General features: G+C 37.2%; 2 protein-coding genes across 3 annotated transcripts in view; one reads left to right on the plus strand and one right to left on the minus strand.

The window, feature by feature from the left end:
* FDFT1 (farnesyl-diphosphate farnesyltransferase 1) overlaps positions 1 to 7,360 on the plus strand; it is a 39,258-nt gene extending 31,898 nt beyond the window's left edge. For both annotated transcript variants that reach the window (XM_074287936.1, XM_074287935.1), the window contains 2 exons: positions 1,358 to 1,510; positions 6,516 to 7,360. In XM_074287936.1, the coding sequence (XP_074144037.1) occupies positions 1,358 to 1,510; positions 6,516 to 6,737 (375 nt within the window). In that variant the 3' untranslated portion in view covers positions 6,738 to 7,360. The remainder of the gene's footprint in view (positions 1 to 1,357; positions 1,511 to 6,515) is intronic.
* Positions 7,361 to 9,224: 1,864 nt separating this feature from the next.
* Positions 9,225 to 26,812, minus strand: part of CTSB (cathepsin B) — a 30,320-nt gene continuing 12,732 nt past the window's right edge. The window contains exons 2-10 of the mRNA XM_074287937.1: positions 17,747 to 17,897; positions 16,247 to 16,335; positions 15,701 to 15,815; positions 14,826 to 14,944; positions 13,360 to 13,445; positions 12,226 to 12,372; positions 11,596 to 11,712; positions 10,950 to 11,078; positions 9,225 to 10,414 (exon numbers count right to left, since the gene is read on the minus strand). Of these exons, the coding sequence (XP_074144038.1) occupies positions 10,329 to 10,414; positions 10,950 to 11,078; positions 11,596 to 11,712; positions 12,226 to 12,372; positions 13,360 to 13,445; positions 14,826 to 14,944; positions 15,701 to 15,815; positions 16,247 to 16,335; positions 17,747 to 17,872 (1,014 nt within the window). The 5' untranslated portion in view covers positions 17,873 to 17,897 and the 3' untranslated portion in view covers positions 9,225 to 10,328. The remainder of the gene's footprint in view (positions 10,415 to 10,949; positions 11,079 to 11,595; positions 11,713 to 12,225; positions 12,373 to 13,359; positions 13,446 to 14,825; positions 14,945 to 15,700; positions 15,816 to 16,246; positions 16,336 to 17,746; positions 17,898 to 26,812) is intronic.

The raw sequence follows: 26,812 nt of genomic DNA on the forward strand, positions 1-26,812 counted from the left end.
TTTTCCCTGAGGCAAGTTAAGTGACTTGCCCAGGGTCACACAGCTAGGAAGTGTTAAGTGTCTGAGATCATATTTGAACTCAGGTCCTCCTGAATTCAAGGCTAGTACTCTATCCACTTCGCCACCTAGCTGCCCCTGGTGTTAGTTTTCTGCTGGAGGCTAGGAGAGCCAGCAGCTCCTTAACATATGGAGATTCAACCCTGTAAGTGTTAACTGCTTCTTTCAATTCCTTAAATTTCTTCCACTCTAGTGGGGCCCATATTCTTTTCTGGGGACTATCAAAAGCCAAATCCTTGCTTCCTGGTTCCCTTCATTTGCTGTCTTCTATAACATACATCCTTAATTCTGTCTGTAAATCTATCTACTTCCTGCTTCTTTCCTTGCTGCCTCTTCCTGTGATGTCACATATACTTTTTGCTTGCTTTATTAGTCTTGGGGTCTCGTCTCCCTTTCCATGATTGGACCAGCCGAACTCATGAGGTCCCTGACTAATCCTGCCCCTGTTTCAGGCACCATTTGTAACCTCCCTCTTCAAGGTTACTGATTGCCAGGGCCATACATACCAATCTTCTCCGGAAACACACAAAGATGAACCATGTTAAGGTGCCAAACAGCCTTTCTTTATTGGTGTTCTCAGCAGGAGTTAGCAGGAAGCAAGAGCAAGTGTGTGTGTGGTGTGTGTGTCTCTGCATCCCCGAATCTCACTACATCTCTGCCTCTCTCTACTTCTCTCCACATCCTTCTCTGCCTATGGACTCAAAGCTGGCCATTTATATTCCTCTCCTCTGGGATTATCCCGTGCCTAACCCACTCTGCACTGCGTAGGTGGATCCACAGAAGGGAGACACCTGGAGTTAGTGCTGCATCCTATAAGACATGACCTCCAGTCTCAGAGGCCAAGCCCCTTTTTACCTCCTGGGTCCACCCTACCTGCGGAGATGGCATACATAGCAATTCTCAGAAGGAAAATCCCTAACAGCTGAGGATAATGTAGAGGGTAGGAACAATAAAAATTCTATACTTATCCTGATTTTCCATTTATTCTGGATGTACACATACATCCACATAATGCACACAGTACATATATTTGTATGCCTCTGTGCTATATATTTGGTTTTAAATTAAGATACATAATTCCATGTCCTTTCTAGTCAGTGTTAAATGGGAAAGAAAAGAAATAAATCATGATGAATATTGATTTTAGTTGATTGCTTTCTTCTTGATACTCGACTTGTTTGAGAGGGTGATCTCACTCTTTCAATAGTAATGGCTAAATTGCTTTTCCTTGTTTCCTTCTGATTCTGAGTTATAGGATTAATTAAGAAACTTCTGAGGGTTGCTTTTGGTTTATTTGTAGGTGATGGCTATTGCTACCCTGGCTGCCTGTTATAACAACCAGCAGGTATTCAGGGGGAAAGTGAAGATTCGGAAGGGTCAAGCAGTAACATTAATGATGGAAGCTACCAACATGCCAGCTGTCAAAGCTATTATATACCAATACATGGAAGAGGTAAATTTTGTTTCAGATGCCTTGGATAGCCCTGGTGTGCACGAGAATGCATGTGTTTTGTGTGTGTGTGTGTGTGTGTGTGTGTGTGTGTGTGTGTGTGTGTGTGTGTGTGTGTGTGTGAGAGAGAGAGAGAGAGAGAGAGAGAGAGAGAGAGAGAGATTAAAGATAGAATGTATTATTGGGGAAAAATTGGAGAAATTTTAGAGCAGTAGAACAAATCAAAGTCCATTTAAAATATAAAAACACAGAAATTAAAAAGGAAAAATTAGGTTAATATTTAGTATTTGCTTGATTTTATTGTACTTTACAGGTTACTTCAGGTCTTTTCACAGTTTTTCTCATTAATGATAATAATGGTTTTATATTTCTATAGTACCTTACTGTCAGCAAAGCAGTTTCCTTTTTTAAAAATTCTATATTCAAAAAGTTTTTTTTTTTTTTTTTTTTGTTTTTTTTTTTTTTTTTTTTTGTTTTTTTGAGAGGTACTAAAATGTGGTATATAGAGAGCCAGCCAAGGAACTGGGAAAACTGAGTTCCAGGGTCTCACTTTTGAGTGTATGTGACTCTGGGAAAGGTACTTAAATTTTCATTTATCCAGAAAATAATTATCTTTAAGACTCTCAGGTAGCTGAAAAAGTTCTGAGTGGCATTGGTTAAGAAGCTTTCTGTACTGCTAAGATAACAAGGTGTCCAGTCCCTGTCCTTAAAAAAAGATTTCTAGACAAAAAGAAAGCCAGAAAAGAGGAATTTAATATGAAATGTAAAATCTGCTTATATACAGCTTTTCTTTTCAATGTATTTTACATTTAACATGGTAGTACCAATATTTCCCTGCTTATCTGGATTCTCCTCAGATCCACTTTATTTTTCATTGAAACTTTTTTTCCCTCTGAGGCAGTTGGGGTTAAGTGACTTGCCTAGGGTCACACAGCTAAGAAGGTGGTAAGTATCTGAAACTAGCTTTGAACTCAGATCCTCCTGACTTCAGGGCTGGTGCTCTATCCACTTTGCCACCTAGCTGCCCCTTTCATTGAAACTTTTAAAAAATCTTTCCTTTTTTATCATCATTGTCATTACCTCCTTCTATATATACATCCTTTTCCCTCCCTTTCCAAACTCACAGTTAAAGCATTTTTCTCATTTGATCATGGTAGCCATCAATGCTCTAAAATAATGGTGCTGTCATAACATTTTCTGCTTTGTTTATAAATACAGTAGTAACTTTTAGTTGTTTATTTTTGTAGTGAGATAAAATGAGACCCAGATAGTCACTTCGGGAGGATCTCTCAGCAACTTAGTGGAAAAGTAATAATGTAGGATTTGGGAATTTGGATTTGCTTAAGTATTTGAAACCATCATGATGCAATTATTCTGTTTCATCTTTATTCCAAATTATCTTTCTAAGTTCTAATTTTCTCTTCTGTGAAATTGGGATAGAAGGCATTATTTTACTAGTAGCTAATAATAGCTATCAGAGATCAACTACTTGCCAGGCACTGTGCTAAGCATTTTGCAAAAAAATGTGTTCTCTCATTTGATTTTCACAACAACTTGTGAATTGGTGCTGTTATCCCCATATTACAGGTGAGTAAACTGAGGCAAGCAGATTAATGACTTGCTCATGGGTCACACAGCTAGCAGGTGTTGATGAGACTTGATTTGAACTTGAGTCTTTGACTCCAGATCTAGCACTCTATCTGCTCTCAGGGCACTCTGTTGCTCCTGCCAAACATTAATTGCCTCAACATTCTGTATGTGGAAAGATTAGCATACTGCTAGTCTTGAAGTCTGAAGTTTTTGAGTCTAGCTTCTGACCTTTACTAGTCATAGATTCCGGGTAAAAATCACCACACTAAAGATAAGTCTTTCATTAACATAACCTCATAGGGATTTATAAGGAGAGTATTTGGGAACCCTTAAAGTGCTATATATAAATGATGGTTTCATTATTGTTAACTAATAATATTAAGACACCAAAATTCTCAAAACACAAAGTTCTGTCTTTTTCTTCATTCTCTTCCACAAGGGAATTCCTCCATCTATTAAAAGTTCTAATTGCTAAGAAAGAATGGATGAAGAGGGGAGAAGAGTGTGGTCCTCTGGTATATGAGTAGATTTTAAGTATTTAATTACTTTGGGAAGGAGTCTGATTATTAACGTTTTATATTTAATCTCCATAGATTAGGCCTGTGGTTTCTAATGACATTCATTTTAATAAAGTTTTAATATAATACTTTGGAAATATTATGGAGCTCATCATAATAGAATTTTCAATGAACTCTATAACCAAAGTTTCCATTCCTCTTTTGTACTTTCCTTTTATTAAATTGTTTTTAGACATTATTGTCAATGTTTCTAGCAGAGAGAGCAACCAACTGTAAAGGGGAAAGGAGAGAGATAAAAAAGTCAGTATAGCTACATTAATTTACATTAATGGCTACATTAATTTATTGAAATGGCTGAAAAAGTTCCACTATTGACTAGAAAGCAGTGTCTATCAGTCTATAAGGATAAACACAGCAAATGTGCCAATATCACAGCCTTCTTATAAATTACTTAACTGTAACTGCCAGGTGGGCATGCTACAAATGGCGCCCCACGTTAGGTGCCATTCTCTTTATCCTGGCTCCCTAGCCTGGGTGGCCAAGCCAAGATGGGTAGCCAAAAGAGGTAAGGATTTTGGTAGTGAACATGTGGGTCTTCTGACCAGGTGTTCACTCGGGAACCAACAAGTTAGGGCATTATGTGAGTAGGTATGATAAAGGCTTTTAAGATTACATGTGGCTGTTCTTGTGTGCGCTACCGGTTATTAAACTATAGATTCAAGAGATTGTGGCCAGAGACCTTTGAAGGTCTCAGAGGAGGCAAGCTGGGTAGAGTTGACACTGCAAAGGACAGTGGTCAAAGGTACTCTGTTGGGTCTAGGACAGGCTAGTAATAGTAACTGCCAGGAGGGCACGTTACACTTAACAGTAAATTTAATAATTTGCAAATGTGGTTTCAAAATAGAAGTTTTTAAATATTATTAAACAGATAACTATTGGTGGATGCAGATTTGTGTCTTGTGCTGATTAAATGAGACTTGAACTGAATGAAAGAAATATCTGTGGTTAGAGGACATGATCTAGAGAATACAGCAAGAAACATATAGAAGGGACAATTATATAGGAAAAGCAGGAGAATGGTGTCCCAAAAGACTGGAGAGAAGAGAATCGAGAGAATAATCAGTAGTGCCAAAGGCTGTAGAGAGGTCAAAGAAAATGAGAAGAGAGGAAAAATTCTTTGGATCCGGCAACTAAAAGATTGTTAGTAATTTTGGAAAGCTCAGTTATGGTGGATTGATATTGTGAGAAGAGAGAGAGGAGAGACAGTAGAAGCATCTTCTATAGATGGCTTTTTTGAGGCATTTAGCTCCAAAGTGCAGAAGAGATATAGGATGATAATGAGGATAGAAGGATAGAGAGGGTTTTTCAAGATGGGGGAACAAAGGCTTATTTGTAAGCATTGGGAAAATAAGTAGACAGGAAGACATTGAAAACAAGTGAAAAAGGAAGGTCAAAGGAACAAAATGTTGGGAGTAGACTGAATTAGATGGGATCAGTTGAGCAAATGGGGGGGGTAGCCTTGATAGAGAGAAAGCCCATTTCATCATATGAGACATGGATGAAGGAGGAGATAGTAAGAGAAGACATCTAGTAGTAGGAAATGAGGAAGAGGAAGTTTTCATTGAACAAGCTCAACTTTTTTCATAAACTATGAGGCAAGGTTCTTAGCTGAGTGGGAAGAGGAACCTCATAGGAGGTTTGAGATGGAATGAAAAGGTTTTAAAAGGGCCACTGTGGGACAGTAAGATGGCATATTGATAAGAGGAAGTGTAGTAGAAATGTCTAACAACAGGGAGGGTTGAGATGAGGTTATGTAACAAATTTGTAGTGGACCCTATTAGAAAATGTATATGATTTTTTTCCAACTTCCTTCAGCATGTGTGTAGGAGTGAAGATGCAAATGATGGGAATGATTTAAAACTGAGAGTTAGGTGCATGTAATCAGCAATAAAAGGGGACTAGAGACTGAAGAAAAGAGGACTGTGATGGGATGGAAGAATTCATGGAAAATGAGTAGCGTGAGAAACGAAGTGTTTGAAAGGGGGAGAAACAGTATTTATATGAGTCTCTTGCTTTGAGGGCAGGAGTTTGAGGAGCCTTACAAATTCATTTCATACAAGTTCTCATTTGAACCTCACAACAGCCTTGTGAAGTAACTAAGGAAAATGAATAAATGTTATTCTTATTTTCTTATTATATGGAAGTGGAAGCTTTTACTGATTAAAAAAAAAAAAAAAAAAAAAGACTATAAAAATAAAACATCTGGGAAGCATAGCACTGACCCTGGAGTCAGAAGAAAAGGTCAAATCCAGCCTTGAATACTTTCTTAGCTATGTAATCTTGGGCAAGTCACTTCTTCTGTCTCATTTCTTCCATTGGAAAGTAGGAATCAATAGTATCTACCTTCTAGCTTGTTGTAAGGGTCAAATGATATGTATTTCCAGTATTTATTTTTGTCAAGGATGATGCTTGACACATAGTAGGTCTTTTATAAATGTTAGCCATTGGGGTTCAATGTGTTCAAATGTGGTCTCAGACACAAGTCACTTAACCCCAGCCTCAGGGGGAAAAAATGTTAGCCATTATGAAGAAAGTCTGATCAGAGCCTACAGATTTGCACAGGATCAGAGCTAATAAGTGGAAGAACAAAATCCAAGTTCAGTTTGCCTTCTCTCTACAGTGTTTGTAGTGGGGACTTTGACTACGCTATTGTTTGGGGGATTTTTTTGCTTTTTTCCCCCCAGAAATTTCATGGTACAGGATTTGTTTCTAAATCTGTGAATCTCTTATGTATGATACTACATAGATATCTATAACTTGGAGCGTGGGGAGGGTCATTGAGACAATTTAAAAAAAAAAAAAAAAAAAACCTTCATATGTTTTTTTCCTCCTTCTGACAGATTTATCAAAGAATCCCAAGCTCAGACCCATCTTCCAGCAAGACAAAGCAGATCATCTCCTCAGTTCGGAAACAAAATCTTCCCAGTTGTCAACTGGTCTCTCGGAATCACTATTCACCTATTTACTTATCATGTGCCATGCTTTTGGTTGCGCTAAGCTGGCAATATCTCAGCACCATGTCCCAGGCCACAGAAGATTATGTTCAGACTGGGGAACACTGACAAGTCAGCTCAAGACTAAAATTTAATATTCAGTGGAATATTTTTAAAGGAGTTTTTTTTTTCTTTTATTCTTTTAAAACTCTATGATGGCATAAATCCTCAGAAACTGAAATGCTGTTGAGAAGAATGTAAAAATAAAAAGGGAATGACCTGATCTATTCTTAGCTGGCAGAATTTCTACATCTTTGTTCAAATTATTATATATGAGACTGCCAGACTTGTTTTCATAGGAATCCTTCTTTATAGGATTATAATGAAATCTATTTAATTGGAAGTGACCCTACTAGTACTTGGAATTTTGGACATTGTCTAGTAAGATTCGTGTGTGTGTGTGTTTTTCTATGTTTCCTGAATGTGTAATAGATTCTTTTGCTCATTATTCCGTTTTTTCTTTTATTGATTTGAATATAAAATGAATGTCATTAATGTTTATTAAGAATAAGTAAATTTCATTGCATGAGGGTCAGAGGCTAATCTGTGGGCCCGATTTTTTTTTAATTGTTTTTGGAGGGAGTTTGGTTTCAAAAGAAAAATAATGGATAATTCCTATATTGTACCTGAGTCCCATTCTAGGAGGTGAAGGAAAATCTGCTTGCCTCTAATAAAGGCTAAAATTTGCAAAAGTTTCTGTAATATTTTTAATACCCCATGAGTATGAAAAGTAAAAATTAAAGTTAGAATCCTACAGTGGCACTTAAAAAATGTAGACTTTCACAACAAAAATGAGATTAGGTGATGAGAATAGAACTACCATATAACAATTGGTAATCCTTGTGGTGTGAGAATTTGTGTGTAAAGAATAGAAATTCCCTAGATACTTAACCTCAATTACCTTGCAAATAAAAAATTGGCTTAAGTGATTTGTTCAAAGTCACACAGCTAATAAGTGTTAAAAGCCAAATTTGAACTCCAGTCCTGATTCCAGACATGTGCTCTATACCATCTGGCAGCTGCCCCTAGTACTTTGATTTTTAAAAGATTGTATTTTCTTTGATGTGGTTATTCCTATGAATGGAAAATAAAATGCCTCTAAAAATTGGCAGATCTTAAGAGTTGTTGTGGCCAAAAAATTGCATTGACCAATCTGGTAGTGAAAACACAGAATATAATTTATACATTGTACTGCTGTGACTGGCAAAGCCATAGTTTGCAGATTATGAATCTGTTACTTAATCTCAATTAGAACTCACAAAGAAATTAATTCCTTTATGTACTCTACTCCTCCCCTCCTCCAATGCCTATTCCACATTGTATTTTCCTTAAGCCTTTCACACAACTGAGAACCTTTCAACATAACATCTCAATTTTTTCAAAATCTATCAAGTATTCTACATTTCCTTTGTTCTGATATTCAAGGAAGAAGCAACTTTTCTTGAAGGCCAATCTCTCTAGTTGTAGATTTTCAATTTCTATCAATTCCCTGCTGCAACCATGTTGTAGGTGCTCCTCTCCTTCAAAACTGTACCAGTCTCTGAAGCTATTATACTTAATAAATAAAATAAAAACAAATTTCTTTTTCCCTTAACGTTCAGCTAGAACTGTTGTAGCCAAGGTCAGTAAAACTAACAGTCAACAGTGTCCCACCTCTACATGTTTTTCATGTGTGATTTGGGAGAAAAAAATTATTTTTGAGCCAAGCCATGCTGTTTCATAGGATTGTTTAAATCTTTTCCTCCATTTATCATTAAATTTATCCATTTATAGAATTTTCTATTTTTACATCTGTATCATATTCTAACCTTACAACAGTATTAGAGGTGGCAATGTATACAGGAAGAACCATAAAGCAAAAAAAACAAAACAACACCCCTCTTTGGTAGTAGGATCACAACTGTTGAATACAGCATAAACTTTCAGAGAAAGAAAGGGTCAGAAGTTTTGTTGTTTTCTTAAAATTTGAAGGAAGCAGAGGATACAGATCAGGCAGGAACAACAAAAATGTGTCCATTATTATTTATCATGCCTAGAGGGGAAAAAATGAGCAAAATAAAAGGCTTTTATTGAGATTATTTGAAATCATTCAACATTAATACAATTCTGTAACCCGAGGTAATAATATTTAAGATTCCCTGAATGAGGGAAGTTAAATATATTAGTAAATTTGTAGTGAACTGTTTAGCTCAGAACCTGTCTGTACCATTTTAATACCTGTCATAATTAAATCACTACACTTTGATTAGCCATCTGTTTCTTCGACTAAAATATAAAGGACTTCATCTTCACTAACTCACTCAAAAAGATTATTGTGGTTTATAAGGGCTTAAAAAGTAAGGTATTTCAGAAATGTATAAAATAAAGGTATAAAAGCATAAGCTGTTTTTATGTATTTAAAAATTAAATTCTGAGAGTATTCTTGAGCTTTGAGACTACCAAAAGAATCTACAAAACAAAAGAATTGGCTTTATTTAAAACCCTTAACATTCACTTTTTAGTTTCAGGAGAAATACCATATCCCTCCCCACAATTATCCACCAAGAAAAACAAAACTAAGTAAGAAGTCTTTTATTGGCACAAGGGTTCTGGGTTTCATTTCAGTCACTAAAAACCAATATTAAGGTTAAATTGCTTGAGAGATTAAAGAACAGTAGAGCTTGTTTCTCCTGTGGCCACAAAGTTCTGCTCATCTTCCACCTTTCCCAGAGACATCAGCAGAGGGAAAATTGCCTTTGGGGTGGAGTGGGGGGGAGAGTTTACCCATCTAGCTTTCTTTTCCATAGGCTCAGACTTAAATCTATTGAGTACAAATGATCCTGGCAAACTCTTCTTTGTATGATCAACCAAGGTATACTAAACAAAAATAGAGATCTCTATATTTATTGGTATCTCTTCACAAAAAACACAAAAAATATACGTGCAATACTGCAAAGCTCGATTGGTTCAGGTTGACTGATTCTAAAAGTGATCTAAGGACAAGTATGGGATTGTTAGTAGTGAGACTTGGGACAGATTAAGAGGCTAAAGCCTTGAGGGCCCCCCCCCCCCAACAAAATTGTGTGGGAAATCAAATTGATTTCTGAGAATCAGAATCCTTCTTGCTCAAGACATTTTTAAAAATCCTCATTCCTGTGGGATAAAATTTGAAAACAAAAAACCACCTTTCCCTTGAATCATTGTTGGTTTGTTGGTTCCTGGCTATTTGATACTCCTAAAAGACTGGTAGTGGTTGAAGGGGAGGTGGAAGGAACTGCAGAAGCATGACAATTGGGAATTGGGAGACTTTTTTAAAGAAAGCATCATAGATCTCTAGACCTAGTACACAGCCTATTTACCAGCAGTGCTATGTGCTATTCACAGAATTACTTAAAACTTGAAATGGCATGCATTATTAGATGGAGTCAGACCAAGAAGTATGTACCTATGTTATTACGGATGGAGCTGGAAGACTTCACAAGAATTTGGCTCAACTAAATTAAGATCCAATTTGTCTAAAATCTCAACCTTCCTGTTTAAAGAAAATGTGAATAGAACATGTATCTCTAGCTCCAAAGTCTTTTAAAAATATTCATTTCCCCCCCCCATTCACCTTACTCCCATTTTCAAGTTTTCTTTTTTAAAAAGTTAAATTGGGCAAATAGCAGATTAGATCTTCTTTCAATATTGCTCTGTTCGAGGAATTCCAGCTACTATTTCAGATTCTATTCCACAATGATCCTTTCCCCGAAGGATTTTAAAGAAACCTAAAAAAAAAAAAAAAAACAAAACAAAACAAACACACATAAACTCTGAAATCCACTCCAATAAGTACTGACACTTAACTCTCACTTATCCATTTAAGATAAAATACCCACACAAATACCTCTTTCCCAATCTCTCTTTTCTGGGATAAGCAATGTAAGTAAACTATCCTCAATCTCAAATCACAACTCTTTCCAGTGCCTTCTGAAAGTTCTCTAGAGCAACCTCTTGAGGGAAAGCTATGGGGATAAAATTCTTGCCAGGTTTTATCTCAAGGACATGAGAAATTCATGTCCACTTTCCTCACCTCTATGAGTTCCTAGCTGGCTTTAACTCCTTTTTGGTGAGATAATTAGGGTATTAGGTATTTTTACAGGGTCAAACAACCTATGATAGAAGCTAGGTGGGGCTGAACTTCCCTTACTTCCGGACTCCAAATGATTTGCTAACTTTTGGATTTGTACTGTTACTTCATAAGCCCTTGGAAAAAGGCAGACAAGTATTTTTGTATGTAGCTTACTAGCTCTTTTTACTCACCATTATCACCCCAATCTGTGTTCCAGGAGTTGGCAGCCAGCCAGTAAGGAACACCATCTTCCACACCCCAGCCTAGGATACGAATGGCATGGCCTCCAAGCATGTCTCCAGTCACATGTTGGTATACTCCTGGGAATAGTACAATGGGGTGTTTGATGCTGGCTCATGGTCCAAGGCAATTAATCTCTGTCTCCCCCCAACTTCATATCACCTTCCTCCTAACTCCTGCAAAGAACTTTTGTCCTCAGAAGTAGCCTTTATGGTTGTTCAACAGTCTCATGGTTCTTAAAATCAAGCAACACTTATGAGCTCTCACTCTAGTTATAAAGGAAAAAGCATGAAAGCTTCCTTCTAAAAAGCATGCATAATGAAGGGAGCAAAGAAGGAAGACCACCTGGGACTTCAGGCAAGAAAGAGATGTGTGAACTGAGACTTTAACATCTATCAACATTAATCATCTGTTTGCCAGAAAGCTTTATCATTAGGAAAAAGAGTGGGAAGGGAAGGGTAGAAAGAATACTGGATTTGGAAGCTCAAGAACAATTATTTAGTGTGAACACGTCAACTAGACAGTCACTTCTACCAAACACTTTACCTGATGGCTCTCCCTGGCCTTCTCTGGACAAGTTCTACTTTCTCAACTCACCAGACTTGTACTGGAGGAAGTCAGCATACACAATAAAAGCTCCCTCTACAGGGCCATTCTTGTAGATCTCAGCCATGATCTCCTTCTCACTTGAAGGTACATTGTAAGCGGTTGATCCTGAAAGACAAAATAGTCATCTTGATTTTTATCCACTCCACACTCAACAGGATAAGGACAACTGCAACTTCATTTCAATCTGCCTTCTTTTCCCTGTCCTATTTTCACCATTCTTAGCATCCAAAGCAAGACTGCAGTTTTGTGCTGCCAGTTGCTGAAAGATTGTCCAATATATTCTTTCTGCCCAAACATTTATAAACAGAGCACTGTGGACAAGGGAGAAGGCTGTGTATTTTCTGAGCCCCCAATTTCTATGAAATCAGACCAGCTTCACTTCAAGAGCTACATGGGTCACAAAATCTGGATGTCAAAATGCATCTGCTTTCCCTTGTTCATCAGAATTTCCCTTGATTTTATTTAAAGTCTTGCATACGCCTAGTCAACCTCCAGCTTAAAACTTGAGCTGATGTAGGATGTGAAGGCCCAACCCCACAGGCCCTGTAAGGGAAAAGAAAGATTTATTGCTAATTCTGGCTCTTCATATATACAATACAAATCCTGAGTCGTGCTCACCATAGTGTTTGTCATCTTTGTAGTCAGGAGAATAGCCTGCTTCACACTTCTTGTTGCATTTAGGGGTATCTCCTCCCTCTCCAGTACAGGCAGGGCGGGAGCCATTCACATGGTGCTCACAGGGAGGAATGGAGTAAGGTCTGCAGCCTAATAGAAACAAATAGCAATGGGGTTAAGATTTTATCTACTTCTACTTTGTGCCTTGGTTCTTAGGAAAGGCCTTCTTGGAACCAATTTATCCTGTGGCACTTAATTGTATTTCTCCCATGAACTCATAAGCAGGATATTACAGTAACAGAATTTATAATATTAAGAATGAGAAGAACCAATACATCCTTTTAATCTTTTTATCCATCCCATTTAAACTGGGAAAATGTCAACCTAAAATATTTATGTAAAGAAAGTATCACATTGGCAATTTTCTTTATTCAACATTTACTTACATTGGGCTTTATTCCTTTAATTTCTTTTTGATCTTTGTTCCCTTCTATCACTTGCAATTCCTAATGTATCTCCCCTCACTTCCCCACCTAAGAGATCATATGTACCTATGTTATTACTGATGGAGCTGGAAGACTTCACAAGAATTTGGCTCAACCAAATTAAGATCCAATTTGTCTAAAATCTCAACCTTCCTGTTTAAAGAAAATGTGAATAGAACATGTATCTCTAGCTCCAAAGTCTTTTAAAAATATTTCCCCCCATTCACTTTACTCCATTTTTCAAGTTTTCTTTCTTTTTAAAAAAATTAAATTGGGCAAATAGCTAAGGAAAAATAGTTCAGAAAAAAACCAATTAACTTAAATAAGGGCATATATAATAATCTACAACCATAATCTCCTACCTCAGCAAAGAAGGGAAGTTGCAGATCTAATATCCCATTCACTATAGAGAAACAAGGATGGATATTACTGTCATTTCATAGAAGGTGAAAAAGGGACTTGTCCAAAGTTATATAGCTATTCTAGTCTAATGATCTCCCTGAGGGACCAGAGGAAATTCTCTTTCAGAAATCTACTCAGATAATCAAAAGGATAAAAATCAAAGCTCCTTTCTTCCTTTTTTCCCCTAATCCTACCATAACTAAGTTGTAGGCAAGAAAGACACTTAAAAAACCCATGAATACATACTTACCCACATGGGAATCATAGAGGCCACCAGATACAAGGCCTTTCTTGATCCAATACTTCCAAGCTCCAGCAGGAAAGCCACCATTACAACTGGGAGACAAGTCCAGATAAGTATAAGCTATTTCAGTAATTAGTAAGGTACCTATTACTAGAAGGGTTAATAAGATTAGATGAACAATACTTAAACTTCTGATACTAGTATTTTATCTCTTAGGTAGAAATGACCATAATCAATGGGCTAGTTAAAGCAAATCCTTCCTTGAAAACTAAAGGGAGCCTTATAGCATTAGATCTATCTCCTTTTATGGGAAAAGGAGAAACTGGAAGATTAGAAGACCAATCATAGAAGAGAGTTGGGATCATAGGATTTCTTTAATCCTTCTGCTTGAAAACTGCTAGTAACAGTGAACTCATCCTACTTGGTAGTAAGATATTTCTTAAGTCAATCTGAAATCTATTTTTAACTTTTGTTTATGGCTCCTAGAGACAAGTTCCATGCCTAGGAACAAGAAAGTCAAATCTAATTCCTCTTCTCTACAGTGGACCTTTCATTTACACATATTTACATATTACATTTAATGTGTATATTTTTTTCCCCCCTAAGTTTCAGCCAAACTAGTTCCCTGATCTTTGAGTAACATTTTTCTAAACAGTGGCATCCAGAAGTGAATACAATAATCAAAATGAAGTCAGACTAGTATATTACCTCCCCTTGTCCTAGATATTCAAGATGACATCAGCTTTTTGGCAGTCAAATCACCACTGATTGATTGATTGATTCTCTACTTGGTTTGACAGCTTAATATTTAATAATAACTTTCTAAGAGCCAGACTTTCTGCTGGGTGGTGACATACTGCATCCAAACTTATCTTATTTGCATGTATACTTTTTCAAAATAACTGCAAAAACAAAGCACAAAACCCACATGGGTTTTGAGAATCAAATCTTTGATTCTTAAGGGAGATAAGGGAGGCACTGTAGGGGTCAGCTAGTCCAAGCCCCCTCACATTAAGAAGGAAACTAACACCAGGAAAGGATAAGTGACTTGCTCAAACACATCCACTGTTTAGACAAAACTCAGGTCTTTTGATTCTACAGTACAGAATTCTTTCCTTTTTTGCTTGTTATAACCTTCTCTATCCTAAAAGATAAACCTTGATGCTTGTTCTTGAATTATCTTTCCAAACATTTTATGATCACACTTCAACATCAAAAGATTGGATCTCTACCCTAACAACAACGGTGTCCCTCTCTAGCATATCCTTTCAGGGCTGGCGTACACCATACATATATCAAGACAGATAATTGTATTCTCAAGGAAAGGCAGATTCTAATGCTCATGGATTACATAGCTCTAACTGTTTCCATTTCCCACTGGTTCTCAGGAGTCATCATGGGAAGAAACTAAAAGCTAATGCTTACTTACTCTTGGGCCTCAATCCTCTCTATCTTGTAAGACCAAAACTTACCCTTCCCCACACTGTAATCCACAGCAGCTAAGCAGGTCCTCAGCAGACACTTCTATATGGGTATTCCCATTAGTGTGCACACAGATCCTGTCAGAAATGGCTTCCACAGCTCCAAATGCCTATGGAAGCAAATCCAAGCAGAGGCAAAAAAAAATGAAGTGTATGAGTGAGATAACCAAGAATACTGTATCAGTATCTAGGGGTGATAACTGGGTAACCACAACTACAATCCCAAATATAATGTGCTATCCTTCTCTGTCGGTGCTGAATTTAAGAAATTTTCTCTGGACAGAAGAGCCCATCTTTTCCTTTCTCCCCCTAAAAATACCCCATTCCCTGTTAATTTTTCCTAATGCTATAATTGGATAACAAAGACGGTGCTTTCTCACAGAGCAATACAGCAGTGACAGAAGGGAAACTGAAAGAGATCTTAAAAAAATCAATTAGGAGCAATTAGGATTCAACTATGTGGGCTCTGGAGTCAGGAGGACTTGAGTTCAAATCCAGACTTGACCCTTACTAGCTGTGTGACACTGAACAAGTTACCTTATTGGGGTGGGGGGAGGAAGGAATGGAGAAGAGGGAGGTGAGGAAAGGAGTTGGGGGGAGAGAGACAGAGGGAGGGAAATATATCTAATCTATTTTACAGAGGGGAAAAAATGAGGCCTTAAGAAGGGAAAGAGTTTTTGAGGTTTAAGTATCTCATGTTTATAGACTTTAAGCATTTTATTTGTATTATCCCCTGAAAGAGTCTAAATATTATTTCACTTGCCTTTACATATAAAATGGAAATAATCTTTCTAGGTTTCCCTTTACTCCAAGTCTGAGATAGTTCTGTAGTCTATAGTACCTTGTTTCTATGCCCTCATTCTTACCCAACAGGAGCCGCAGGAGCCCTGGTCTCGAATTTCCTTGATAGTTGCGCAGTTTGGCCACTGTTCTCGTGCATCAAAGTTTTCTGGTAGTTTCATGTCATCAGCCAACATCATTCTGAGAAAAGAACACAACTTTGTTTCAAGAAACCAAATGGGACTGTTCTGCCTCTCCCAATATCCCAAAGATTAACAGGGGGTGGGAGGGAAAGGGAGCATGGCTCTTAAGACTAAACAGCAATAAGAAAACAGGGTGTCCAGGTGGCAACAATTTGCCTTAGACCCAAATGCCTTCAGGCCTAGCAGATTTTCTCATAACTACATCTCACTGGTCCCTGTGATACTCTCAAGGCTTAGGCCTGTGTTAATTTATATGCATCAAGTTAAAAACTTCTGAGACATTTATGCACAGAAGAATCACGTTATAGTGGAAATGAAATAAATACTTAGATGGCATCTTGTAGCCCTGTATTCTGAATGCTCAAGGTCAGGACTTCGCCACCAATACTCTCTTCTCCCTCAGGTTGTACCTTTCCAATCACTCAATACCTCTGAGGTAGTTGCTTGGCTCCACCCATGATGGTACCACAGAGTTTCTTGACGTAGCTCATCTCCACATTACGGAAGTTATGCCCAGCCTAAAACAAAATTTACTGGTCATTACTGAGCTATATAATAAGGAAAAAAAGTCCCTCCCCCCCACAAAGAAAATTCATCTTCAATAGTCATTTCTGTGTTACTGAGTTTGTCCCAGTGGTAGATAATCATTAGGTATATTTTAACAAAATAAGATACCTTCTACCTTCTCTATCCAGCTAGTTTTCTACTAACAGTCCCACAACTTGGAGAACACTAGCTTCAATAGCCTCACTTACAGATACTATAGAGGATTTGAAATTTTGAAGAGATATAGTTAAACTTTTATTCTATAAGGAATTTGTAGGACACTAGAAGTTTTAATTGTAATTCTAGGTGGTTGAAGAGAGATCAAATGAAACTATCAGAAAGAGGATGAACAGTGGATCATACTTATGGAAAAAAGGTTTCTCCAATTTGTTAGTAAACAAGCTGGAGGCTTAAAGCTTAATGAATGGCAGTTACAACTTTAGTTATAAATGAGGAAAATTTCTAGAATTACTTAGAACTAAGATGACCAGAATAAATGTTAAATGAAGTAGGCTAAAAGGATGATCCTATGTGGGCTACATGCAAGTATAGTTAATTCTGAAACTGTTGCTGATACAGTTCTTTCCTCCAGCCTCCTACAATCTTAAGCCTCATTCTAACAGTGGATTCACATTAGCCTTAAATACTCTTGCATATTTCAAGAGTTTAACCTGTAAGGATTACAAGGTGAGAACTCAGGTTGACTTGACAGTTCTCTGGCTCAGACCTTTGGTTCAGGCAATTAAAGAGAGATTACACCTTAGGAATTCTAAGAGGAGCAAGTTCATTGGTGGAAGTATTTCTCCACGCCCCATTGAGTTCTCACATGCCTATTCTCTGGGAGGATAAAAGAAGGACAGCATTGGGTCTGAGGGAATCAACTCTGGGATAGAGTTGTGACGCCAGGCAGGCTGAAAGGAGACCAGTCTGATTTGGGGAAGGACAAGAGCTGGAAGAGATTCAGAGCTCCCAAGAAACTTGTGCACAGAGGAAAAGATTTTACAGATCTCCTCCCAGAGAAGGATTATAATTGAGCAGACAACCGGACCCTCACAATTCAAGAACTTTATATTTTGGCGCCCAAAACGTGGGGTAAAGATTTTTGCTTATCCTGACAAGGACTTATTCTGAGCCCTTCAGAGGAGCTAGCCTGGATCTTCACATTAATCTATAAGGAAAATTTGGAATACAAAGTCTTACAAAAATGAACACTGAAAGCTACCTTTGTATGTAACGGGTATTTGGAAAATACTGAGGAAAAAGAATTACTTTTGCATATAGCCTATATTTTCATATTGCTTTCTCTCTCTCTCTTTTTTTTTTTAATAAAGTACTTTTTCCTCCCAATAGCCTAGTTAGTGGCTGCACATTCCCAAGACAAACCTTCCATGTAGTATTGAGCTTGTTGACATAGTTGACCATTTCATCTGAAAGAGGAGGGAAGGACAATGTATTCCGAGCACTGGTCAGTACAACCAGGCTGCACAGAGTGGCCAAGAACCGCCACATTTTGGTGAATGAATTCCTGATTTACCTGGAAGAGAAAAAAAAAAAAAAAAAAAAAAAAAAAAAAAAAAAAAACAACTTCATGAAATTTTTTGTTGTCTGACGTAAGTCACATTGTTTCTAAGAGTCAAAAAGCCTAAAACAGATACTTAGGAATCTAAAAAGTAGTATAATAACTTCTTCTCTTGGCCTCATAGTGTCTCCTTTTGGAAGATGTGACTAAGGTAACTTCCTAATTATTTCTAGGCAACCTCAGGTTAAGTCACTTTACTCTCTGAGGTGTCTTTATGAAATAAGGGATTATATTTAAAGCACTCAAGTTATTTTGTATCTAAGATCACACCATCTGGAGAAAGAATTTCATTTATCATCCAGTTAATTATTCCATAGACTAGGAAACTGGCTTGAAGCCTGATTTTAAGATGCTTTGGAGTTTGAAATTCAAATCTAGGTATTGCTTGCAAATTTGGCTTACCATTGCTCTGCCAAAGAGAAGATGACAAGCATTTTTTTTTTCCTGTTTTTTGTTTGTTTTACTGAGGCAATTAGAGTTAAGTGACTTGCCCAGAATCACACAAGTAGGAAGTGTTAAGTATCTGGGATCAAATTTGAACTCTGGTCCTCCTGACTTCAGGGCTAGTTCTGTAACCACTACTAGCTGCCCCAAGACAAGCATTTATAAGCACCTACTATGTGTCAGGCACTATGCTAACTGCTTTACAAAGATCAACTCACTACAACTGAGATGTAGATGTTATTTTCCTCATTTTACAATCATGGAAAGTAAGGCAGAGGGTTAAGTGACTTACCGACACAGCTAATAAGCGTCTGAGGTTCTTTTTGAATTCTGAGCCCAAGAATCTACTCACTGGACTACTTAGCTGCTAATATCCTCTAGATGCCTGGAAATGTCTTCTAATTTAGGGACTCAATCACTGTACCCTTACGACTTCTTTTGTGTCACTACCTCCTCCAACTGGATAAGCTCCTAGAGTGCTTAGTAAATGCCTTTTCATCTATTTATTCAGCAGGTTCCATGCACCCACTCTGGGCGATCTCCCCTTCTTAAAAGAGCTCAAAGCCATGTTTGAATTTCTGAGAAACCAAAGCTGTGTGTGCACCTCGTTCCACTCCCCTCCAAGTCCTTTGTAATAATCTTGGCTGGCTTCTCACCATAAAGAAGCTTTAGCCAGGCGAGCTGTTGCTCAAAAGGAGATGATTATGTATCAGTTTACAGTCTTTGCAAGACAAAATTACCAACAAAGTAACATAATATGAAAAACCTCACGCCACTAACACTCTTCATAGAATATCTCTGTCCCTGTTCCCCTTTTGGGCCCTAGAGTGGCAAGATGAGGTCACAGGGCAGAGGCTCCCAATCACTTTCACAATCACTTCCTCATATCTCTTGGCTTCCAGGAAAACTCCCTGCATCCCCTATTCATTATGAAAGGAAATATGTACCAAAATCACAACTTTTTATATTATTATGTTATTGGATCCTCATAGAAAATCCGTAAGGTAAGTGCTATCATATCATTTTATGGAGAGGGAAACAGATTGAAAAGGTAAGTGAATTACTTAGGATCACACAGCTAATAAGGGTCAAAGGCAAGATTAGAAATCAGACTATCTACTGGGCTACAAAGTAGGATTTGAAGAGAAAACTAAAAAATATCACTAATTATAGATGACCAGGCTTAGCCCAGTAGCAATTAGAATAAGTCTCAAATTAATTTGACTGAACTTCTATCCCCTCCCTGTCCTTTTTAAATCCTTGGCCAAAAGTAGTTTCAGTTTTTGTTCAGTCAATTGTTGGGGTATTCCTGGCAAAAATGAAGGACTGGTTTGCCATTTCTATCTCCAGCTCCTTTTACAGATGAGGAAATTGAGATAGTGACTTGAGTCACAAAGCTAGTAAGTGTCTAAGGCCAGGTTTGAAATTAGGAAAACTCATCTTCTTGACTCTATTGTCAAAAGCACTCTATTGACTCTTTACCACCTACCTGCCCTAGAAGTTGGGGTAGAGATATATATTGCAAAACGAGAGTGATGAAAAACAAAAATTAAATCTTTTCAAAAACATCTCCCCTTTTAGGGCCCTTCTAGTTCCTTTTTTTTGTGTGTGAAATAAGGGGACTCTCCAAGGTCTTTTCCAGCTCTGACCTTTTACCTGAGCTAAGCCGTTTCCCTGACAAAAATGGTAGTTTCCTAATTCATGGATTAGCTTATATTTAACTTATTTAAATTTTAATAATTTTTAGCAGCTAGGTGAGGCAGTAGATAGAGAACCAGCCCTGAAGTCAAGAGGACCTGAGTTCAAATTTGGTCTCAGACACTTAACACTTCCTAGCTGTGTGACCCTGGGCAAGTCACTTAACCCCAATTGCCTCAGGGGAAAAAAAAGAAGAAAAGAAAGAAAGAAAAAAAAACACCTGAGTTCACCTGAACTGATAAATGGTCAAAGGATATGAGCAATTTTTAGATGAAGATAATAAAGCTATCTATAGTCATATGAAAAAATGCTCTAAATCACTATGGATTAGAGAAATGCAAATTAAAAACTCTGAGGTACCACCTCACACCTATCAGATTGGTTAAGATGACAGGAAAAGATAATGACAAGTGTTGGCAGGGATATCGGTGGAGTTGTGAAATAATTAGACAATTGTGGACAGCAATTTAGAACTATGTCCAAAGGACTATAGAATTGTGCATACCCTTTGATCCAGTAATGTCATTATTAAAGGTCTGTGGCTCAAAGAAATCCTAAAGAAGGGAAAAGGACCCACATGTGCAAAATTGTAGCAGCTCTTTTTTGTGGTGGCAAAGAATTGGAAAATGAGTAGATGCCCATCAACTGGGTAATTGCTAAAGTAATGGAATACTATTGTTCTACAAAAAAATTATGAACATGCTGATTTTAGCAAGGCCTGGAAAGATTTACACAAACTGATACTGAGTAAAACAAGCAGAATCAGGAACACATTATATACAATAACAAAATTGTGGGATGATCAACTATGGAAAGACTTGATTCTTAGCAATTCTGTGATCCAAAGCAATCCCAATAAAACTCTGGATGGAAAATGCCATCTGCATCCAGAGAGAGGACTATGGAGATTGAATGTAAATCAATACATGCTATGTTCATTTTTTTTTTCCTTTCCTCTTTTTTTTTCTCTAGTGGTTTTTCCTGGATTTCTTCTGATTTCTCTCCAAACATAACTCACAAAGAATTATGTAAAAAAAAAAAAAAAAAATTAATTATATGTATAACCAAGAAATAAAAAAAAAAGGAAAAAAGGAAACCCGGGTTTAGTCCGAGTTGCTATTTACAGATACATGAAAACCTCAAAAGGCCCACATTACTCTTTAAAGATAAAATTACAAGATAGTTGCATTTTGTCAATGAAAAATTCCTCATAGCAATTAAATTGAAGATGAATGTGGGAGAGGACTACCCACTCTTCATATCTGACTCAGTGAGATAAAGTGGAAAGAACATTAAATTTGTAGTCAGATAGATGGCTTAGATAATCAGTTCCTTGGCACTGCTTACTACTTATTAACCAAGCGCCTTCAATTTCCTTGATACATAGTATTTTCACTTTTGTTATTTGCTTGCATTGTTTTCTATTTTTTTCCCTTTCTGATCTGATTTTTTTTTTTTTTGTGCAGCATGATAATTATGGAACTATGTATAGAAGAATAACATATATTGGATTACTTGCCATGTAGGGGAGGAAGTTGGAAGGAAAAAAAGGAACACAAGGTTTTGCAAAAGTGAATGTTAAAAATTATCCATCCATGAATATTTTGAGGAAAAAAAAAAAGAGGAAAAAATTTCCTTGGCGGCAAAATCTATTCATGTGTAGAATCCTAAAGCTATTTTGAAGGAGGTAATTGGAACAACTTGCCCAAAGTCACAGAGGTAAGATCTGAGGTTTGAATCCAGGTCCTTTGACCTCAAATCATTTCTTTTTTCTACCACACTACCCTCCCCTTTTCCCTAACAAGTCTGGGGCAAAATCTTATCAACTTCATGCCTTCTAATATCTAGCAATGTTATTCAAAAGTGGGACCTTAATCAATTACTAAACAAACATTAAGTGCCTCCCCATGACCATTCAAACTTGACCTCATTGAAAAAAAAACAAACAAAAACTGCTCCTGTATTTTTGACAAGTAAATCTCAAATGGGGTCATGAAGAATCTGGCCCAATTAAAAAAAACTGAATGATGATGACAACATATGCCAGGCATTATGCGAAGTGCTGGGGATGCAAAAAGAGGCAAGACATTCCCTATCCTCAATGAGACTTATAGCTTGGGGGAGGGGAGAAGGGGAGAGACCAAGCAAACAAATATAACAACAAAGCAAGCCATATACAGGATAAAAAGGAAATAATTAGTAGAAGCAGCTAGGTGGTTTAGAGGTGGGTCTAGAGTCAGGATGATCTGGATTCAAATATGATCTCAGACAGTGAGTGGGGGAGGGGGCAGGAGGAAGGAGGAATTTGGAATTTAAAAAAAAAATAAAAACTTTAAAAGCTATGATAGGAAAAAATTTTAGTTGAGACTTAAAGGAAATCAGGCAGGTCAATAGTTGAGTGGAGGAGGGAGATGTTCAGTCCAAATGTTTTGCTGCAGATATTATAGTAATGTCTGTGGTAAGTAGGTCCCAAGGTGTTTTCCTGACTAAGCAGCAGCTAGAAGTCATGAGGTCTCTTACTGATTCAGTGTAACCTTGCAACAAGTATTTCAACACCTCGTAGACGTGATAGGGGGTTGGCTAAGATTGTTTTTGATCCAGGCACTAGGTACTTAAACCTGCATTAGGGTGTCTAAGTATGTGTGGATTTTCCCCTATAAGAAACTTCTCAGAACAGACTTAGCCAACCCACAACCCCAGCCTAAGAAAGTAGTTTCGTTTTCCTTGTGATGTGTTGATTTGCTCATGTTCTGACAAAAGTTATATCCAAAGTTAGGCTCAGTATTTTATCCAGTAAATAGCAACTATCATAGTAATCCAAGCCTCATTCTCTCATTTGTACAGTGCATTTAGGCTTTCCCAAAATCCTTTCATCATCAATAAAACAAAAGCTCCTTTTTAGACTCACAGTTGGGTATAGGATTTCTACCTGCCAGAGTCCAACATATGTGAAGTGTCAATGGTCAGCGAGTCATACCCTTAACAAGCTGCCCTGGGCTCCAGGCCTAAATTAGCTCCCCTGAATAGGTTTTTTCCAATATCTAAACCAATATCTCCACCACTAAATACAGTCTGAAGTGCCTTACAATAGCTTCCTCACTTTACAAGTAAGGATTCAAATCATACTACCTGTGTCCAGATAATTCAGTGGATAGAGCACTGGGCCTGAGTTCAGATCAAGCCTCAGATACTTAACTTAAAACTTATTTGTTTGCTTCAGTTTCCTTATCTGTAAATTAAGAATAATAGCACCTATCTCTCAGGGTTTTGTGAATATCAAAAGAGATAAGTGGTTAGCAAGCATGTGGTCTGTAGTATGTGTTATGTAGTACATGTGTTAGTTACTAAACATAAAATACAAACAGCTCAATTTAAAAAAAAAAAAAGGATAAAACTGTTTCTTAAAAACATGTATATTGAATTCAATATAGTAATAATATAACTATCCTGGTTTTATTTCCTATTGACCTGCTTTGTGTACAACAAAATACTTTATTATGTGCTTTATTGTATCCTTTCTGCATTTCTCTCACTTATATAAACTTTTTATTCCTGAAGTTCTTACCCATTAGAAATATCCTCAAGAATGCATCCACTGAAATGGTCAAAGGATATGAACAATTTTCAGATGAAGAAATTGAAACTATTTGTAGTCATATGAAAAGGTGCTCCAAATCACTACTGATCAGAGAAATGCAAATTAAGACAACTTTGAGATACTACTACACACCTGTCAGATTGGCTAAGATGACAGGAACAAATAATGATGAATGTTGGAGGGGATGTGGGAAAACTGGTACACTGATACATTGTTAGTGGAATTGTGAATACATCCAGCCATTCTGGAGAGCAATTTGGAATTATGCAAAAAAAGTTATCAAACTGTGCATACCCTTTGATCCAGCAGTGTTACTACTGGGCCTATATCCCAAAGAGATTTTAAAGGAGGGAAAGGGACCCACATGTGCAAAAATGTTTGTGGCAGCCCTCTTTGTGGTGGGCAGAAACTGGAAACTAAATAGATGCCCATTGGCTAAGTAAGTTATGGTATATGAATATTATGGAATATTATTGTTCTATAAGAAGTGATCAGCAGGATGATTTCAGAGAAGCCTGGAGAGCAGAACCAGACCATTATACACTGCAACAAGACTATACCATGATCCAATTCTAACGGATGTGCTCTCTTCAACAATGAGATGATTCAAACCAATTCCAATTGTTCAATGATGAAGAGAGCCATCTATGCCCAAAGAGAGGACCACAGGACCCGAGTACAGACCACAACATGGCATTCTCACTCTGTTGTTGTTTGCTTACAATTTGTTTTCTTTCCCAGTTTTTTTCCTTTTTGATCCAATTTTTCTTGTGCAACAAGATAAGTCCAAATATATATATATATATATATATATATATATATATATATATATATGTACATATTTATACAGTTAACATATATTTTAACATATTTAACATGTATTGGACTACCTGCCATCTAGGGAAAGGGGTAGGGGAAAGGAGGGGATAGTTTGGAACAGAAGGCTTTGCAAGGGTCAATGTTGAAAAATTAACCCATGTGTGGTTTGTAAATAAAAAGCTTTAACAAAAATAAAGAAAGAATGCATCCACTGAAACCAGGATTTGGGAGCTAGGAGTAAATTTCCCAGATCTTCCTTATCAGGAAGAGCACTTAGAGTTAACACCCTAAGATGGGTACAGGCCTATTCCTGATCATTTAAGTAGTGGTTATTCAATTGTTTAGTTTGACTCATTTGGGTTTTTCTTGGCTAAGATACCAATTTGTTTTGCCATTACCTTCTCCAGCTCATTTTGCAGATGTAATCTCTGAAGATGATAGGAAATTATTTGCATGTGGTTCATGAATCTAAGAGCCATGAATACAAAAATCCTATCACTCCACTGAAGCAAACAGGGTTAAATGACTTACTCAGGATCACAGCTATAGTGTCTGAGGCTAAATTAGCACTAAGGAAGATGTCTTCCTGATTCCAGGTCTAAAGGGTCTATCCACTGAGCTACCAACTGTCCTTCATGATAAATAGGGATGTGTAATAGTGACAGCAAGAAAGGACCAGAGAGATCAATCCAATTCAAATTCTTCCTTTTCCAAATAAGCTATGAAATCCGAGATCATAAGTTAAAATAGCATAACCACTTCCAAATCCAAATCACATTTCCTAAAACTTCAGGTTTGCAAGTCAACCTGGATATATGCCCTTCGTGAAATTTTTTTCCTCTTTTTGTTGTTAAGAGGAAAACCCAACATAATGGAAATCTGCCATGTCATCCTCCTTTTAAACTCCAATGAATCCTTCTCTTTTAGGACTAAATATAAATCTTCTGTTCTGACATTCAAAACCTGTTGAGAGCCAGCAACAAGCAGATTTCCTAAAAAAGCTATGCAGAGGTTAACATACTCTGTGCAACTATGGATTGATTTGTAGCATGCCCACCACTCTTCCAAGGTGGAGAATAGGACCAAGGTGGAGGACAGGACATGTTGATCCAATAGATCAAAGAAGTTCTGTTAGCACAAGGATGTAATATATCTGGAAGTCACCTATGTGAACATCTAGGCATCAGGAAAACATGTTTGATACAAATTTAAGATAACCTTGGTGATGAATGCATGTATCAAGAATAAGTCATCACAAACCAACAATTTGTGACTATGTTGCAGTAAACAGATTATTATTGCTAGTTACTGATTAATGTTAATGTCTAGCTAGAATGTAACAATAGAAAGTACACTAAGTAAATTAGAAATATCTGGTGTTATTGCAACACTAGCTTAAAGAGTATATAAACCCTGGCTCTCACATCAATAAACAAACTTCATTGCCAAGTCTCACATTACACTTAGGCCCTTGAGCTGCTCTCAAAAACCCTTCATGTTTCCCCTACCATCACCTGTCCAATCTTATAGCATATATCATCCCTATCCCTCTACTCTTTAATGCAGAGAAATTACCATCATTGTTGTTCAGTTGTTTTAGTCATGTCTGCCTCTTTATGATGCCTTTCGGGGTATTCTAGGTAAAGATACAGGAATGATTTACCTTTTTTTCTTCAGCTCATTTTACAGATGAGGAGGTGAGGCAAAGAGAATTAAGTGACTTGTCCAGAATCACACAGCTAGCATCTGGGGCCAAATTTGAACTCAAATATGAATCTTCTTGATTCCAAGCACAGTGCATTATCCACTGTGCCATCTAGATGCCTCCTTATGGTTCTTCAAACAAGACACTCCATCTCTTGATGCCGCATGCATTTTCATTATTTGTGACTCTTCTCATCTCCACCTTCTAGCTTCTCTGGCTTCCTTCAAGTCCTAACTAAAACCCTACGTTCTAGGAAGCCTTTCCTGGTCTCTCTCAATCCTGCTGCCTTCTGTGTTGGTTATGTAGAATTTATACCACATATAGCTTGTCGATATGTAGTTATTTGCATGTTGTTTTCCTTATTAGATTGCAAGTAACCCTAATAGCAGGGATGGTCACTTTTCAATTCCCAGTGCTTTAGCACAGTGACTGATACATAGTAGATGATTAATAAAAATGTTTAACAACAACAACAAAAAAAGTCATCAAATTATCTTTCACAAAGATGCCAAAAAAAACCTTCCTAAGGCACAAATCTTTATCCTATCAGCAACAATCTCACTCTTTTGGCAGTCAAGAATGTCTTTAGGACAAAAAACAAAACTG

Source organism: Sminthopsis crassicaudata, chromosome 2, assembly GCF_048593235.1.
Source record: "Sminthopsis crassicaudata isolate SCR6 chromosome 2, ASM4859323v1, whole genome shotgun sequence".
NCBI classification, from domain to species: Eukaryota; Metazoa; Chordata; class Mammalia; order Dasyuromorphia; family Dasyuridae; genus Sminthopsis; species Sminthopsis crassicaudata.